Raw genomic sequence first — 18,264 nt, 5'->3', positions numbered from 1 at the left:
AATTTGCGGGTATTGTGTGTACAATTAAGGAAATAAATGATTTTAATCCATTTTGGAATAAGGCTGTAACATAAAAACTGTGGAAAAAGTTAAACGCTATCAATACTTTCCAGATGCACTGTAAAGCCCAGCCCATAGTGGACAGATGGCCCCGCCTGATGAAGGAGAGATGGCCCAACCCTATGGAGGACTGAAAGCCCCACCCATAAAGGACAGATATCCCTGCCCAATAAAGGACTAATAAAAGGACAGATAGCCCTGCCACATAGAGGACTGAAAACCCCACCCTAAGGGACAGAAAGCCCCACCCATAAGGGACACAAAGCCCCGCCCTATAGAAGACTGAAAGCCCCACCCATAAAAGACAGATAGCCCCGCCCGATAAAGGACTGATAAAGGAGATACCCCCACCCTACAGAGGAATGATTAGATTCATTCGACATCATGCAGCGCTGCGCAGATCAATCGAAGTCTGTCTTTAAGTGGTGCATGCTGGGCAGTAATTTTGTCTGGATTAATGCTGCGCCGACGCCACGTGACTGTCACATGTGGCATCAAAGTACCGCAACATCGCTCCGAGATCAGACGACTAATTCAGACCGTACAGCATCTGAAGAGCAACTACTCGAGTTCTGACAAAGTTAAAGAACTATTTTATTAAATAATCATAAAATGATTTTTAGGATTATAAAATATCTATCTATCTATCTATCTGTCTGTCTGTCTGTCTGTCTGTCTGTCTGTCTATCTATCTATCTATCTCCTGTCAAGCCGTTTATACCTGCTAGCCTATTATACCTGCTGGAAAACGTCTACTGAAAGTGTAGCTCACTTATTTTGGGAATGTCTTTTTGTTCAATCTTTTTGGATTAAAGTGCTTTTTTGAAAATGCGTTCATTATCCAAAATAATCTTCATGATCGTTTAAGACTTAATCAACACCTTGTTTTGTGTTTTACACTAATATATATTGGAAAGTTTTATATCTGTAAATGTAAATAAATGTAAACCCCTTTTTAGCATATTCAAACAAGAAGTATTAGCCTAGAGTGATGTTTAAACTCCTAGAATTTGTGCTTATTGCTTTGTATTTAATAGGGCTGTTTGTTTTTACTTATATTCCTCTCTCGGTTTCCCCCTATTTCTCTCATGAGTTTGTTATATATTTAATTCATTATTCCCTTATTGTTAATAAATGAAGTAAAGTTTGTAGAGACTGTATTCTGTTTTATTTGTAAATCTTTTGTGGTTATAAAATTTTTAAAAATGATGACGACGCCATGTGATCGGTCATCATGACTGCAGCAACTTCGAGCCCCGAAGTGTCCAGCTGTCCGGCTTGACAGGTTCGTTTTCAACTCCGCCCCCGCCTGCACTCTGCTAATCTCGTTGATCACCGGCTGCAGCTGTGCTTCATGTTGAACGCACCTAAAGCCTCACCCATACTAGACAGAAAGCCCCACCCAATAAAGGACAGATAAGAGATTGCCCCACCCTAGAGGACTGAAAGCCCTGCCCATAAAGGACATTTAGCGGCACCCGATAAAGGTCTGATAAAGGACAGATAGCCCTGCCCTATAGAGGACTAAAAGCCCCGCCCTATAAAGGACAGATAGCCCTGCCCTATAGAGGACTAAAAACCCCGCCCTATAAAGGAGAGATAGCCCCGCCCTATAAAGGACTAATAAAGGACTGAATGCCCCGCCCAATCAAGAACAGATAGTCCCGCCCTAAAAGAATTCTATGCGAGCTGAGAAGTCAATTCAAGGGAGAGGGAAGGTTATGGTATTTGATAAAAGGCAATTATGAGGGCAAATTAATTAATTTTTATAAAATAATGAAGAGCACACATCGTTTATAATTAAGACCTACTATGTAAATATAGGAGCAGCAATTTTAACATTTCATGGCAACTTTAATTACTCACATTAATGTTATTTCAAACCCATAAAACCTGTCCATCAATGAGCATAAATGAAGATATTTGTGATGAAATACGAGAGCTCTCTGGGCCTCCATAGACCATAGAAATGTCCAAAGCCAAGAAAGGAACCATGAACATCTCCAAAACAAATCAAGAGTAGTCAAGACTTATCATTGGTTCAACTGTACTTTTATAAAGCTATGAAAACGTTTGTGCGCAAAATAATGAGTTTTGAACTGCGATACATGTAAAGCACTTTCCTTAATTTAACACAAGTATAATTTACAGTAGACTAAATAAATGTTGGAAACTAGCATACAGCGCCAGCTATTCTTAAGTAGCATAGTGCAGTGTTTCCCAACCCTGTTCCTGGAGGCACACCAACAGTACATATTTTGGATGTCTCCCTTTTCTGACCCATTAACTTCAGGTGTTGGAGTCTCTTCTGATGTTATGATAAGTTGATTCAGGTGTGTTTGATTAGGGAGAGGTTGAAAATGTGAACTGTTGGTGTGCCTTCAGGAACAGGGTTGGGAAACACTGGCATAGAGCACCATCTGTTATTAAAAACTAGCCTAGTGCGCCATCTGCTGTTAGTTACTAGCAGACAGCGGCATGTTATAAACTAGCATAAAGCACCATCATGCATTTTGAAGACTCCTGAATTGATGCAGAATCAATGTCTTGAACTATTTGTCAGCACAGAACTAATCGAGAGCTCCCATATTACATCAAAACATCCTAAGTTGAATTCTAAAGATGAATGTTGGACCGGTTTGGAACAAGGTTACTAGACAATATCAGATATTTCATTTTTGGGTGAACTGTCCCTTTAACTCTAACGTGAAGCATGCAGTTAGTCTACATGTACATACATGCACACATATAAAGATCAACATCCATCATGAGAAACCCACATCATATGCAGATGATCCAGAGGGGAATCGACTCAATGAGCGTCTAACGCACTACTCTCTCCCTACGGCACACGTCCACTGGCAAACACATTACGGACTGTGATTTCGCAATGAGTGAAGCCTCGAAATGCTCAATAATACTCGTAAACCTGTTTAACACAATATAGTTTGACTTATAGTTTACAATTTATATTGAGATTAGGGCTGCACGATACTGGAAAAATATATGCAATGTTGAGTATTGCAATGTTGCTATTTCTTATGAAAGAACATGCCAAAAATGCTATTTTATTAGCTGTTTTTAAACCATTCATTTATTTAATGATATTAAAATAAACGGGTAAAATATACTCTTCAGATCTAAATTAATTTAATTCAGACGAAAACAAAACTGTGTTGTGTTGCATACATTTAGTCTTTAAAACACTATAAATGAGCAAAAACCTGCGCAGACATCGACTCTAATGGCGGTAAAATTACAACAGCCAATCAGTGTTTATTTTCAGCTCTGGGTTTAACTTTGAGCCACTCCAGCCTATAGCAGAACAGCAACTACTGAGGAGGCGGGGATAAAAATATTAAGGCCCCATCTGATTGGTCAAACTGAGAAAACCAATGCATAAAGTACATTTAAATTATCACATATGTCTGCGATGACGGGCGACACAGTGGCACAATTGGTAGCACTTTCACCTCACAGCAAGAAAATTGCTGGTTCGAGTCCCGGCTGGGTCAGTTGATGTTTCTGTGTGGAGTTTGCATGTTCTCCCAGTGTTCTCCGGGTGCTCCCGTTTCCCCCACCGTCCAAACACATGTGCTATAGGGGAATTGATTAACTAAATTGGCCGTAGTGTATGTGTGGGTGTGAATTGGTGTTTCCCAGTGATGGGTTGCAGCTGAAAAGGCATCCACTGGGTAAAACACATGCTGGATAAGTTGGCGTTTCATTGCGATGTGGCGACCCCTGATTAATAAAGGGACTAACCCGAAAAGATGAATGAATGATCACGATAATTTGGCTATATTGTGCAGCCCTATCCCAGAAACAATCAGATCTGGGAATATTAGGATTGAAAATCCATTTAACAGTTGCATATTCACCACATGAGGTGTCAATATTTCATAACGTTTTGGTTTACTGTGGTAAGCATTGCAAAAACAGAACATCCAGACTACCCTTCAAAAGCAGCTGACAAGAAATAGAAAGTAACATTATATAATGCACTATGAAGCCTTTATCGTCTTAAAAATAGTCTTTATTAGTAGTGTTTCCACTCAACTAGTGCTGTAAACATACTCCAAATGTGTTTGTGTTTCACAAAGCAGCATTAATTTACTGGTAAAAATGTCTAACCTCATTTCTGTTTTGCGGTCTAATCTGTATTCTATAAAGTTGATATTTACAAGATGAACACTTACTGCATAACTGAGGTTTACTTTATCCAAACGTTAAAATAATAATAATAATAATAATAATAATAAAAAGATTAAAATAAAGCAAATATGTCCATCAGGAATGAGGAAGGTTTATTTCCAGAACATTTACTATCTCGGTTCCTCAGAAAAAAAAAACATAACATTGCTGTAATGTTATTAGTGATGTAAAATGACCACTGATATTTATACAATTTTATAAGAATGTAGTTATGAGAACTCAGAGTTATTTTACAAGCTATCAGAATTAAACTCGTTTAGATCATATAACTATCAGCACCAAATAAATTTTCCCTGCACATTTTCACTAGTGCCAAGTTCAGATGATTTTGACTCGCCGATAGATTTTGTTAAAGTCGCAGACAAATGCCTGAAATCACAGGCAAATCAGTGCTCGTTCACATGAGTGACAATCATACAGTATGAACTATCAAGGATGCAATATAAGACAATCGCAGAGGAGTCGCCAACGCTCGTGAGATATTTGGCATGCTGAATATCTGGAGCTGTCGGCGATTCAAATCATGCCGTGTAAAATGTTTTCTGATTGAAAATAACATCTACAATCACCTACAGCCAATGAGAGAGCAGCATCCACTAGCGTAGGTATCTGCAGGCCAGCGGGAGGCTGGGGAGAAGTTAGAAAACTAGTGGAAATTTGTCAGGAGCACCCGTGTCTGTCTGACGTGTCAATATCACAATTGTGACGGTCGTAAGGTTCTGTTAACTAGTGTCCACTAGATGGAGGTGTTCCAAGATCTGGTATTCTTCTGGAGTGTCGAACAGGTGCGGTGTTTTGCCGTGATTACGTTTGGACCAGGTGCGGAGTGTTACCTCTGATGTGCGTTTGGATAAAGACCAAGAGAACAGGACTGTGGGTGTTCATCCTTCCCTCTTCAGCATTGTAGTTTTTTTGTGTTCTTGTCTTTATATTTATGCATCATTTCACTTAATTTTTGATTAAATATAATTAAGTTGATTTGAATTTCTGGTTTGGATATTTATTTGGTTTTGTTGCTACTTCCTTGAGCTAGGAGGTTGTAACACAATCAAGTCAAAAAGTTAAAGAAAAGTTGAGGAGAGATTGTTAATTCTCTTCAAAAGCCAGGTGAGCAACACAAGTTTCCAAAGCTAGCGCCTTCTTATTTCCATTATGTAGTTAATAATGAAAGACATATTTCGTGACCTCGCGCTGTTTCCATGTCACTTCTCGCGTTAGTTGGGTTGTGAGACAAGGTTTGGACAAAGTTGTCTGTGATTCTTCCTATTTTATAAGTCATGCAGGGTGAACTCTCCTGTCGTCGATCCATCCTACAGTGTAAACACAGCACCGACAGAACGCTACCCCAGATAGCCATGCCGTGTGAAAACATCCGAGACGCGACTACTTTGAAAATCATGCAGTCTGAACTCGGCATAAACCATACTCCTGTTTGATCCTTCAAGATTTAAATGCATCATCTGTTACTCCCAAAAATAAATAAATAAATAAATAAATAAATAAATAAATAAATAAATAAAGCAAAACCATTTGAATTAAGTACTGAATTAAACTGTTATACAAATTACATTTAGTTTAGATTTCAAGAGCAGGTTGTTATTAACTTGTAGCAATAATACACTAACCGAAACTAATAAATTACTGCAAGCAAACTCAACCCGCATATAAAAAAATCATGTTACTCCCCCCAAACATTAACAATTAAATCAAAACCGCTCGCCATTTCATTAGTCACACTTGACATGATTAAACTGTTATACAAATGACATTTAATCTAGATCTCTGCATAATATATGGATTAATTTATTATTATTTATTTATTATTAATTATTATTATGGATTAATATACTTCGATTTCACAATGTGATCATATACATGTCACATAGCAAGATTTTGCAATGCTGAGCCAGCATTATAATATAGAATTTGCATGCATTTTTAAGGCCGCTGTAACATTGGTAACTTTAATAATGATTAATTTAATGAATTATTTATTATTCAATTACTGTACCTGAATATTGTGAATGCAGAAAACACTGTTTCAACTGTATGTTTTCTGTACTGCATTTATCTATGGTTTGTTTTGTTTAATCGACTCTATGCAGATGAACTTCCCTACAGAATCATCCCAATTGATCTGATACGATCAATTTTTCTGAAAATGGAGATATTCAAGTCATCTATATATGAAATTGTTATTCTGCAATTTGTATATTGTGATATGAACAAAGTTAAATCGCAGAATAACAAAGTACTGCAATGCTTGATTTTTCCAATATCTTGCAGACCTAGTTTAAATGCATTCACTATTAATTTGTAGCAATAAAACACCAAAGAAAGGTCACCAAAGTCCAATAAATCACTGTACGCAAAGTCAACCCATATATATTTAAGATATATCAAACACACATTCACTGAAGAAGAGTAGTTTACAGGTATTCATTCATAGTTAGAGGATTTTAGGTCATATTTTATGAACAAATATGTTCAGTTTAGCATTTGAAGCACTGTTAAATGCTTGTTGTGGAGTGTTTTTTATTTAACGTTTGTACTTTGTCATTGGTGGTCCATGATATTTGAATATCTTACATTTCTATGCGCTATGTGAAGCACTTTGGGCATTTCACCTTGGAGTTAAACGTGCTTTTTCAGAAGTGAAAGCTGATTCTTCTGCGCCAGTGGACACGTACCGCCAGGCTACATGTATATGGATGGACAGAAAAGCAATATAAAGGAGATGTACTCACGATATTGAGCCTGTAGATGCTCTGGACTGCCTTTTACTCTTCAGAGCTCGCAGTTTGTCACCTTGTGTGAGTCCAGCACACTCCTCTTCCTCTTCTTCAGTGTGCTGAACAATTAAAAGACAAGCTGGTTAACAAGAACGTTAGTAAAGACACGGCAAAAATATATAAGAAAAATTCTTTAGTGTGCTTCATCAAAACACAAGCTGGTTAACAAGAACGTTAGTAAAGACACATGAAAAATTTAATACTTTTTATTTATATACAGTGCTCAGCATATGAGTAAACTCCTCATAAATCTGTTTTAAATATATATTTTCTATTGAATGCTTTACAATATTATCTGTATATTATTTATATGGATGGCCAATTCAATTCAATAGACTCATAAGCAAACACCCAGCTGCTCTGATTGGCTTACAGTTTTGTATATTAACAAGGTTCAGTGGGCAGTGCAGTAGAAGTGGGCGTGGATCTTCTTTGGAGTCAGAGCTAATTCACTATTACACTATAGAGTTGAACATTTCAGAACTTGAAGTTTTGACAGATGGCCTTCAATATAAGCCCATTTCAGAGAAACCACAGAGATTTGATTTCTAATGCTGTGTTCACACCAGACGCGGTACGCGCAGATAAAAATCGAGCTATTCGCACGTAAATAGAGGCGTGAACACTTTGATTTTACTCTGCTTCATTCACGCGTCAAATTCTATTAGTACGACTACTATGGCGAAGGCTTAAACGGAGCAGTGCTCATAATGGAGCGGGAAAAAAGAAAAAGACAGCTGGGAAACAGAACCTGCTTTGTATTTATGTAGGAAACTCAGTTTAGATCTGTTTAGGGTAAGAGGTGTGTGAGTTATTGTCGTCTATCACTGAATGGGTCAGGAATATCGAAAACAAAACCAACTTAGCTCCGCTGCTTTAGCGCCCCTCACAGAGCTTGATCCACACTGGCATTTCTCACCTTGGGTCTTAGGTTTTGAAAAGGGAAAAAAAAAATTCCACCATCCTGTCCAAACTTTTAGGATACCGGGTGTCAGATCTGCATAATCCATATGCACAACGCTTTGGCTTGTTTCCCTCGCTCAAAAGCTTGACAGACCCCCTGCACGTAGCTACGATTGCTAAGCCACGATTGGTGGGTGGCAGTTTTTGGGTGTGGCTTAGCGAAGGTTCAATTCAGGTGTGCGTTTGACATGTCAGCAAACATCAGAAAACGTGCAGCCTTAAAGGGCTCCACAGACTACTCAAATGAAATGGTCTATTGTTGCAGACAGGTGAGCATTTTAGTGACGTCTCCACATGCAACATTATCTAGTGTAGATGGACCGTAAAAGACGATACTACCGTTTACAAACAACAGTGGCATTGCCAGTATTTTGGAGCCATAGTTTAGCGATACTCCCATAGTACCGGTAAACCGTTCAACCCTACTGCCCGATGACTATAGCGTTGTTGCTAAATGGCTAAAATGGATTTTATTTAGAAAATAACTGGTTTATAAAGGCTAAAAAAACAGCGTCGATCCATTTAGATTCATGTCTGAGTCCACTAGATCTATTCAGTGGAGCACCCAGCTCTGTGAGCTCAAACTCCTCCAGAAACTGAACCTGGATGATAGAGGCTTTCAGCGGTGCTTCTGACTGAGCCGAGCCCAGTTTGATGAGCTGTTGTCCGTTGTCGGCAGGAGGACTTCCCTCCGAGAGACCAACAACAGACTCTACGTCATAACACCCCTACAAAAGAAAGCTCCTGATTGGTTAACGCTGTGCGAATGTCTGCTGAAGTTCAGATTTTTAGTGCGTAAATCATGCGAAATGCTCAACTCACGCCACCTCATTCGCACATATCGCGCTGTAGAATTTCTATTTGCGCCTTTGCATTGACTTAACATGTAAATCACTCGCGCTTGACGCTTCTTCCGCATCTGGTGTGAACGCAGCATTAAACTTACAGGATGTTTACAGCTCTTATATAACTCAGATGATCAGGGCAGTTTGGGTTTCTCAGTTCATGACCCTGTTAAACGCAACTTCATGCTGTTATGGACAGTGTTGATGTAGATACTCACATTCTGACTGGCTGTTTTCCTCTGTGATGTGCTCTTGTTGGTTCCATTAATAGAGATATCTTCCACCCCAGACAGGATTCCAGCCACTGCTGTTTTAGCAGAGCCGTTTTCCTGCTCATTGATCTTCTGCCGATACAGATCACCCTCTGCCCACAGACTCGACTGCTTTCTGCAACATTAAGAGATGTGATTTAATTAATATTAGGATTACTGAAAGTAAAAAATGAAGCGACAGGAGTCTCCATAGACTGACAGAAGCATGAAGCACACACTCACAACATGCAAACCTGACCAGCACTGACAACACTAGGGCTGTTTTTGAATCTGCTGCTGAAAAGAGCACAAGCTCATTTAAATTTAAAGTGACAGTCACCAAAATGAGGATCAAAGTCTAAAAGGGTCAGCTTCAGAGAGTTAGAAAATATTATGTGGGCTATTTTCAGCTCAAACTTCACATACACACACTCTAGAGACGTCGCAGACTTACTTTACATCCTAAAAAGGGCATAATAGGTCCTCTTTAAGGTGTCTAAAACTCACTCACTCATCAACAAAGTTCTGTTGGGGTCCAATGACGGATCCGGGTCTGCATATCCTGATCCACGCGATGGCTTCAGCTGCCGTCAATCGAAAGTGTTTCATCAGGTAACAGCCAATCAGTGTCCCCGTTCGGCCCAGACCAGCTGAAACACACAGGCCCATTTACATTTCTATTTCACACAGACTTAAGCACACTACATGAGTTTAAACATCAGCAGATTGCTGTGCTGTTCACACTATGCAACTTAATTTTGTGTCTTTAAAAAGTCCCGTGAGGTGCATTGAAATGTGCATTATTCAATGTTTGACATGATCTCAACCAAAACATGAAGAGATGTCGGGACTGTCTAGCTCCTCCCCTTTTTAAAAAACAGCCAATAGTGTTTTGTTTTAATCACAGCTCTGCTAGTGAGAGTGGTTGAGCTCAAGCACATCAAATAAGCAGCATCTCAAAGGGGGCAGGACATGTCAGACACCAGAGAGCATTTGATTGGTCAAGATGAGAATCTAAAGTATGAGGTGACGAGAGTAAAAACGTTGATGCATTTAGGCAGAAGTACAAACTACAAGCATTACATGTTTACATCAGTTTTAAATTTTCTAAATGTGAATTGTCACTGTTTTGGTGCACACTAGATTATAGATATCCTAAAAACTAACAATATTGATACCAGCATCTATAAAAAAAATAAATAAACAAAAAAATAAACAAATTTAATTAAAACTTTATTTTCATTTTTTGGGACCTTTAAAAATCGATGTGGTGTTCACACTAAGGCTGCGTTTGAAACCGCATACTTGCGTACTATACAGTACGCTAAAATCAGTATGCGAGCCGAGTAGTATGTCCGAATTCGAAAATCCATTCATGAATTCAGTCAATTCATGAATGGGAGTGAAGCGACGCATCTGACGCAGGTAGGTCACGTGACAAAACGGCAGGCGTAGTACGTCCGAATTCCATTCCTACTTCTCACATTCATACTGTATTGAACGTACTTTTCTAACGACCGAGTAGTCCGCTTAAAATCAAATGCAGTACCAACTGCGTAGTAGGTGATTTCGGACATTACGTAAATGATCCATAAGAGGCTGTCAATATTATGCACAATTAACAGCAGAATCCAAAAATAAAGATCATTATCGTTCATCTGTGTGGACTGGGGCGAATTTAACCAATAAACTGCGTAGGGCCCCTAATAATACCTAGAAGTCCTATAAATTAATTGTATGTAACATCGTTTTCTATAATATTTTGTATGGTGAGGGTCTAACAAATCAAAATTAACAGTAATCATTACATCTGAGCAAATGTGTCCCCAATCATGGAGCAGTCCAGCTGTAAAACCAGATGAAGATTTAGTTTAACAAAATAGTTTATTATTTATAGCTGTGAATTCATTTTGAGAAAACTAATTTCAAATGTAGAGATTGCATAAAGATAAAAATATATTTTGAAAAAATAAGATTAAACTAAAGGAATAATAAATAAAGAAGAAAATAATAATAATAAAAATAATAACAACAACAACAACAACAACAACAACAATAATAATAAAAATAATAAAAATTAAATAATATTAATAATAATAATAATAATCATCATAATAATAAAATAATAATTAAAAAAAACAACAATAATAATAATAAAATAATAACAACAACAACAACAACAACAACAACAACAACAATAAAAATAAATAATAATAATAAAATAATAAACAAAATAACAACAACAATAATAATAACAACAACAACAACAACAACAACAACAACAAAATAATAATAATAAAAATAAAATAACCTAATAATAATAATAATAATAATAATAACAACAACAACAAAAATAAAATAATAAAAATAAAATAATAATAAGAATAAATAATAATAATAAAATAATAATAAACAAAACAACAACAACAATAATAATAATAATAATAATAATAACAAAATAATAATAATAAAAATAAAATAACCTAATAATAATAATAATAATAATAAAAATAAAATAATGATAAATTATAATAAAATAATAATAATAAAAATAAAATAATAAAAATAAAATAATAATCAATAATAATAAATAATAATAAAATAATCATAATAATCATAATAATAAAACAATAGAACTGTTTGGCCACATAGCATGAATTGCTTAAGGTGCCCAAAACACTAAATCCGCCCTGTGTGTGAACAAAAGTATATTTCTTGTTATTGTGCTTGCTTTGAACAGGGCTTAATGCATGCATATTTTCCTGTACATGCAATCAGGCAGAAGTGCACAGACCTTTACAGTGGACGGCAATGACTCCATCTGCATTCTCACAGATGTGCAGGAACCGGCTGACGATGCTGTCGTTCGGTGTACTTCCGTCCACAAAGAACAGGTCGTGGTGTTTGAAGCCCACGTCTGTGAACCGCTTGGAGTCGTACATTTTCTTATTCAGCCGGATGATGGTGGTGACGTTGTGCTTCCTGAAGTATGGGAAATACGCTTCAGGAGCATGGAGAGGGTATCCTGATGGGGAAAAATACTAATTAATAATAAATGCATGTACGGTGTCGAGCATAAGAGTTCACCTCTCACAGATCCCCCTTTACATGAATATTTTCTACAGGATGCTTTACAGTAATATATTTGTGCAGATACATCAGATTATTTAGTGGCAAAGACAAAACTGATGAACTAATCTAACAAAACTGAAGATCACAGTCCAAACAGAACTACACCCAAAATAATATACTGAGAAAAAACATTAAAGGTTTATCTTTCTATTAATAAAGATGTTTTGTGACCAAACTCTTATTATAAAGAATATAATGGTTTAATAAAACAGTTTTGATTAAAATGCACCACTATTATCTATACCAGGGATGGGCAAACTCGATCCTGGAGGGCTGGTGTCCTGCATAGTTTTGCACCAACCCTAATCAAACACACCTGCTTGTAGCTTTCTAGTGATCTTGAAGACACTAATTAGGGTGTTCAGGTGTGTTTGATTAGTGTTGGAGTAAAACTCTGCAGGGACACCGGCCCTCGAGGATCGAGTTTGCCCATGCCTGATCTATACTCACTAAGAAAAGCATAAAAATATTAAACTAGGGTATATGCAGGAATCCTATTATTAAAGGCTTATTAAAGACCTCAGAATATTTAAAGACCTCATCGCCACTTCAAGTTCTAATCAGTATCAAACCTTTGATTTAACTACAACTGTTTATTAACAACTGTTTATTAGGTAAATGGCACACAACCATGCAATAGTAATAATAAGCTCAGGAAAAAAAAATGAAGCTTTAAAGAATAAATTACGCAGTTGTTTTCAGGGACAGGCTTCAGCCGCTGTTTAAACTAGTCTTTCTCCAAACAGGAGTACGCAAACCTACATTTTCCCATTTTAGAGACCGTAACATCACCTTCACCGCGTTTGTCGCAAATTACGTGACATCACCCGGACGAAGGAGCTTGGGCAGATGTGCCCCGGCCCAAACCAATCACGTAGATCGAGCATGCCGTTGTTAAAATTAGGAGGAAAATAAACATTTATGCTTTTTTTGGAGTCAAACACTTCAGACAACGCTTGAACAAAATTAAAGTTTCTAAAAATGTGATTAAGACTTTAATACCTTTTAAGGGCTTTAATTTTCTCTTAATTGATTTATCAACTTTAAATACTTTAAGACCCCACGAACACCCTGTAAACTATCGAATAAAGTCTTCTATTTAAAAATCTATCCATCTATCTATCTATCTATCTATCTATCTATCTCTATCCATCTATCTATCTCTCTATCCATCTATCTATCTCTCTATCCATCTATCTATCTCTGTCCATCTACCTATCCATCTATCTCTCTATCCATCCATCTCTCTATCCATCCATCTACCTATATCTCTATCCATCTACCTATCTATATCTCTATCCATCTACCTATCTATATCTCTATCCATCTACCTATCTCTATCTCTATCCATCTACCTATCTCTATCTCTATCCATCTACCTATCTCTATCTCTATCCATCTATCTATCTCTATCCATCTATCTATCTCTATCCATCTATCTATCTCTATCCATCTATCTATCTCTATCCATCTATCTCTATCCATCTATCTATCTCTATCCATATCTCTATCCATCTATCTATCTCTATCCATCTATCTATCTCTATCCATCTATCTATCTCTATCCATCTATCTATCTCTATCCATATCTCTATCCATCTATCTATCTCTATCCATATCTCTATCCATCTATCTATCTCTAGCCATCTATCTATCTCTATCCATATCTCTATCCATCTATCTATCTCTAGCCATATCGCTATACATCCATCTATCTATCTATATTTTTTAAATGAACAAGCTTCACAACAATTAGGAACAGAATTAAATGTTTCCTACCATATTTTAGCATATGCATGCCAGATTTCTATATAGGGGCTAGGTCATGTCTTTAAATTGAGGAATTGTTACTGAGATTTGTCAATTTATATGTTTAAAACTGAATTTATTGCATTATAAAGAGTGTTGGAAACAACACCACCAAACTGGTCTAAGAGACAAAACATCATGCGCACCATTCTCGATTTTGCTCTTGGGATGAGGACTGCTGAAAGCCAGAAACTTCCCTGGAAGGATCCAGTTGAAATCTCCATTTTCTGCTCTCTGGGAACAACATTAAACACACACATCAGGTCTGTTAATGTGAGATCCGATTATTTTAATTTTCGTTAATATATCAGGAGACGCTCACTTCATAATGTTCATATTCCTCCACATTAAACTGTGCGAAATCCAACCAGCCAAACTGCAGAGCCTAAAAAAAGACATTTATAGATTAAATCATTACAGCGGAATATTAGAGGAGACCTATTATATATATATATACCTATATATATATTTTATGAGGGGTTTACACACAGTTGTGTGTCAGCAGTGTGTGAATATCTCCAGTCTCTAACGGTCAACATGAACTATTTGTATTTTTTCATAACCAGACTTGATGAATGAAACACTTTGATTGACATTCTCCCTTTGTACGTGTCATCAGAGAGGGAAAGCCCCGCCCACTAGTGCCTATCTCTTCCTCATTAGCATAAACAGCACCCCTGAGTGAGAAGCAGCCGTCTGTCCATTAGCCATTAGAGTGTTTGAGCTGCTGAAGATAATGTCAGCATAGACTAAGAGGATTATAGATGTGGAGTTTTAGATGAACAGGAGCGACATAGACTGACAGAAGCATGAAGCACAACACAGCTAGTGCTGTTTTACATCAGGTGATGCAGTTTGTAGCTCCGCCCTCTTTTGAAAAGAGCACAATCTAATTTGAATTTAAAGTGACAGTCAGCAACATGCTACAATTGGGATCAAAGCCTGAAAGGGTCAGTTTTAGGGTTAGAAAACGTTCTCTGTGTGGTACATTTGAGCTCAAACTTACACTCACACACTCACTCACTCACTCACTCACTCACTCACTCACTCACTCACTCACTCTAGGGACATCAGAGACTTATTTTACATCTTACATGAAAGGGGAACTATTATGCACCTTTTTTACATCTTCTCTGATGCTGTTTGCATCATAAATTACATTATTGTCCAGTATATTACTGTGAAGTTGCTTTAAAAGCAAGCCGTCTTTGTATATAAACTGATCTCCAGACAGATTCAGGGTTACCTTGTGAACGGCCCGCAGACAGTCCAGAATATTCAGATTGTACATGCAAGCCCCAAACGATGCATCTCTGTCGAAAACAATGAAAAATTCAATACATTTTTCATAAATCTAGACATTCACCACAGAATATGAGGCTTATTATCGTATGCATGTTTGTGTTTTCTCCAAAATATACATGCATTTTTGATGATTTCATGCATTGTCTTTAATAATGAAGATGATGCATTTTAATTACCTAAAAGGAAGATATGGTGCATTCTGAGAGACCAGAAGGCTGTACGCTTCTTCTGGGGTTTTCTGTAGATGCATTACCTACAAAAAGACAAACAAGTGTGACTTCTTCACATCTAAATATGAACTGGAGGATGTTTTTCTTGTATGCATTTAAGCAAATAATAAAAATAGGAATAATAATGATGACTGACCACCACCACATTAAAATATTACTAAGACTCATCCAAAATATTTCTACTTTGTCACCATTATTTGAATCACTAGCTTTCAAAATCCCGTATAGTACAACAATTATGCTTAATTATACAAGTAAAGCTCAAAATAAGCACGTTTCTATTTAACATAAATATGCGCGTTATGCTGAATGATGATGAATATTTTGACTAGGCATGTGCCGGTATCACATTTTCATGCTGCGATTAATTGATTGAGCTTTTATCACGGTATACGGTATTATCACGATATTGTAATTTTACTAGAGAAACAGGTAAAAAAAACACAAAAAACTTCAGTTTCGTCAACTTAGTAACTTTAATAACTTTTTAATTAACTAAAAGTACTTCAAACATTTAAATACACATAAATATAAATAAAACAATACACAATATAAAAGTAAACTTGAGCAATTATATCAAAGTGAATGTGCAAAGGGAAACCGTCTTCGATCAGCAATCCCTCTGCATTTTTTTGGAACCCAAAATATTTCCAAGCCTCTGACTTTTTTTTTGAAGGGGGATAAATTGTCGGCAGCGTTCCTCCTTCCGCCATGCTTCTTCTTCGTGTGAGGATTATAGTGCGGTGGCAGCGGCGGCGCGCACACAGTGCACACAGTGCTTCTACATGCAGGGATTGTTTACATCAGAGTGCGCATCAGTTCTGCGCAGCATATACGCAGTGTTTCTTCAAGCGGTTGATGGCAAATAAGCTAAGGCGCGTTCTAAGAATATAAATTCGGATCTATTATTTTTCACGGTATTTTGAAGTGCCCGCGATAACAATATCGTGCATATTCATTACCGTGATTTATCGCATTACCGAATACCGGCACAAGCCTAATTTTGATATTTTATTTTTACTTTTATTTCTGAAAATGAATGAATATTCAGTAATTATGATTAGAACTGATGCTGGTGAAGAAAAAAACTGACATCAAGTTAAAGTAAATTAAAAATATATATAATAATAATAAATTCATTCATAATAAAAAATAAATTAAATGAATATACACAGATTTTTTTGTAACAAGTGTCAAGATATTATTAAAGTATATTAAATACTTTATTATATATTAATAAATATAATATATTAATTATTATACTATATTATAGTTTTTGGAGTCATAGTAAAATATAAATCTCAAAACAAATGATGTGGTTTATCACTGTAATTAACAAACGAAAGAAAATCTCCACAGCACAAAGCATATGGAAAATTAAATAAATAAAAAAAGAAATAAAATAATTAATAATGTATATGGCTGGGCGATTTGCCCTAAAATTGAAATCTTGGTTAATTTCACATTTTAACTATTATGATTAATGAACAATCATTTTATGTATCTATTTTATACTACAAGTGAGAGATTTTTGAATGAAGGGTGCATTTTAAAATAGCTGAAGTAAACACACTATCCATGATTATTTATTGAACATTAACGCTGAACAACTAAAATTAAAACACACTGCATAAAACACAGCTCTCTGCATCACCCACTTTCAGCACCACTACCAAATCGACCGATCACAAAGCTTGCACTACGTGACATTGTGATGTGTAGTTAATTTTTTTTAGCGGCGCGCAGGTATATAGACCATATGCGAGTGCTTGGCAGAAGTATAATATAAGAATAACATAAGTATAAATTAGCCTTAACAGAGCAGGGTCACTTAAATCTACAAACAGAGGGAAGGTAATGACCTGGAAAATTTTGATCGATTATAGATTCAGAATGTCAATTTAGATTACTTTTCAATTAATCACCCAGCCTTAATATATACACATTTTTTGATGAAATTTACATTTATTTTATTATTTTAACATTTATATTTATTTTTTGTCCACTTTGAACCTAGGAGTACCTTTTTTAATTGATGCACAAGGGTTTAAAATCATTGAAACCCATTTTAATTATAAATATTTGCTTAACATATAACTTATGTATTGTTATACACATATAGACATTTAAAATTTGCTGCACGCACATGTTAAACCACTGGAAAAATACAGGTTAACAAGGGTAAGTATTAAAAACAAGATAAACTTACAGCATAAGAGCCGATCAAATACGCAGCATTGGCTTGTTTCTTTCTGTCCCCATAAGTGTAAAACACAATTTTCTTCTTTGCATGAGCACATGACTGTGGAAAAGAACAGGATATTTAAACAATTCATTACAATTAATCCACTGAATCATATTTAAAATAATAATAATAATAATAATAATAATAATAATAATAATAATAATAATAATAAGTAGAAATGCTCCAATACATGCACCATTATAATAAAGCATTGTTACCTTCAGCTTCTTTTTGAGTTTGCAGCAGAAGCGATACAGCATGGCCAGGTTGAGTGGTCCAAAGTCCGCATAGAAGCTGTTCAAATATAAAAATCAAAGGGGTCAATGATAAAGGTCTGGTACAGTACATGGGAAACCAGAGAAGCAGGCTACTAATTTACGAGAGGGGTAAATACTTCCATCTAAATAGTTAATCTAG

General features: G+C 36.2%; 1 protein-coding gene across 3 annotated transcripts in view; it reads right to left on the bottom strand.

The window, feature by feature from the left end:
- The window catches only part of cdc14b (cell division cycle 14B), a 36,127-nt gene that overhangs the window by 14,649 nt on the left and 3,214 nt on the right, over positions 1-18,264 (bottom strand). For all 3 annotated transcript variants that reach the window (XM_056464188.1, XM_056464190.1, XM_056464189.1), the window contains exons 3-12: positions 18,066-18,141; positions 17,812-17,904; positions 15,549-15,625; positions 15,314-15,380; positions 14,390-14,452; positions 14,214-14,301; positions 11,921-12,151; positions 9,638-9,776; positions 9,094-9,262; positions 7,023-7,126 (exon numbers count right to left, since the gene is read on the bottom strand). In XM_056464188.1, the coding sequence (XP_056320163.1) occupies positions 7,023-7,126; positions 9,094-9,262; positions 9,638-9,776; positions 11,921-12,151; positions 14,214-14,301; positions 14,390-14,452; positions 15,314-15,380; positions 15,549-15,625; positions 17,812-17,904; positions 18,066-18,141 (1,107 nt within the window). The remainder of the gene's footprint in view (positions 1-7,022; positions 7,127-9,093; positions 9,263-9,637; positions 9,777-11,920; positions 12,152-14,213; positions 14,302-14,389; positions 14,453-15,313; positions 15,381-15,548; positions 15,626-17,811; positions 17,905-18,065; positions 18,142-18,264) is intronic.

This window comes from Danio aesculapii, chromosome 8 (genome assembly GCF_903798145.1).
Source record: "Danio aesculapii chromosome 8, fDanAes4.1, whole genome shotgun sequence".
NCBI lineage: Eukaryota > Metazoa > Chordata > Actinopteri > Cypriniformes > Danionidae > Danio > Danio aesculapii.
The sequence above is the reverse complement of the archived record's forward strand: the minus strand, read 5'-3'. Positions and strand labels throughout refer to the sequence as shown.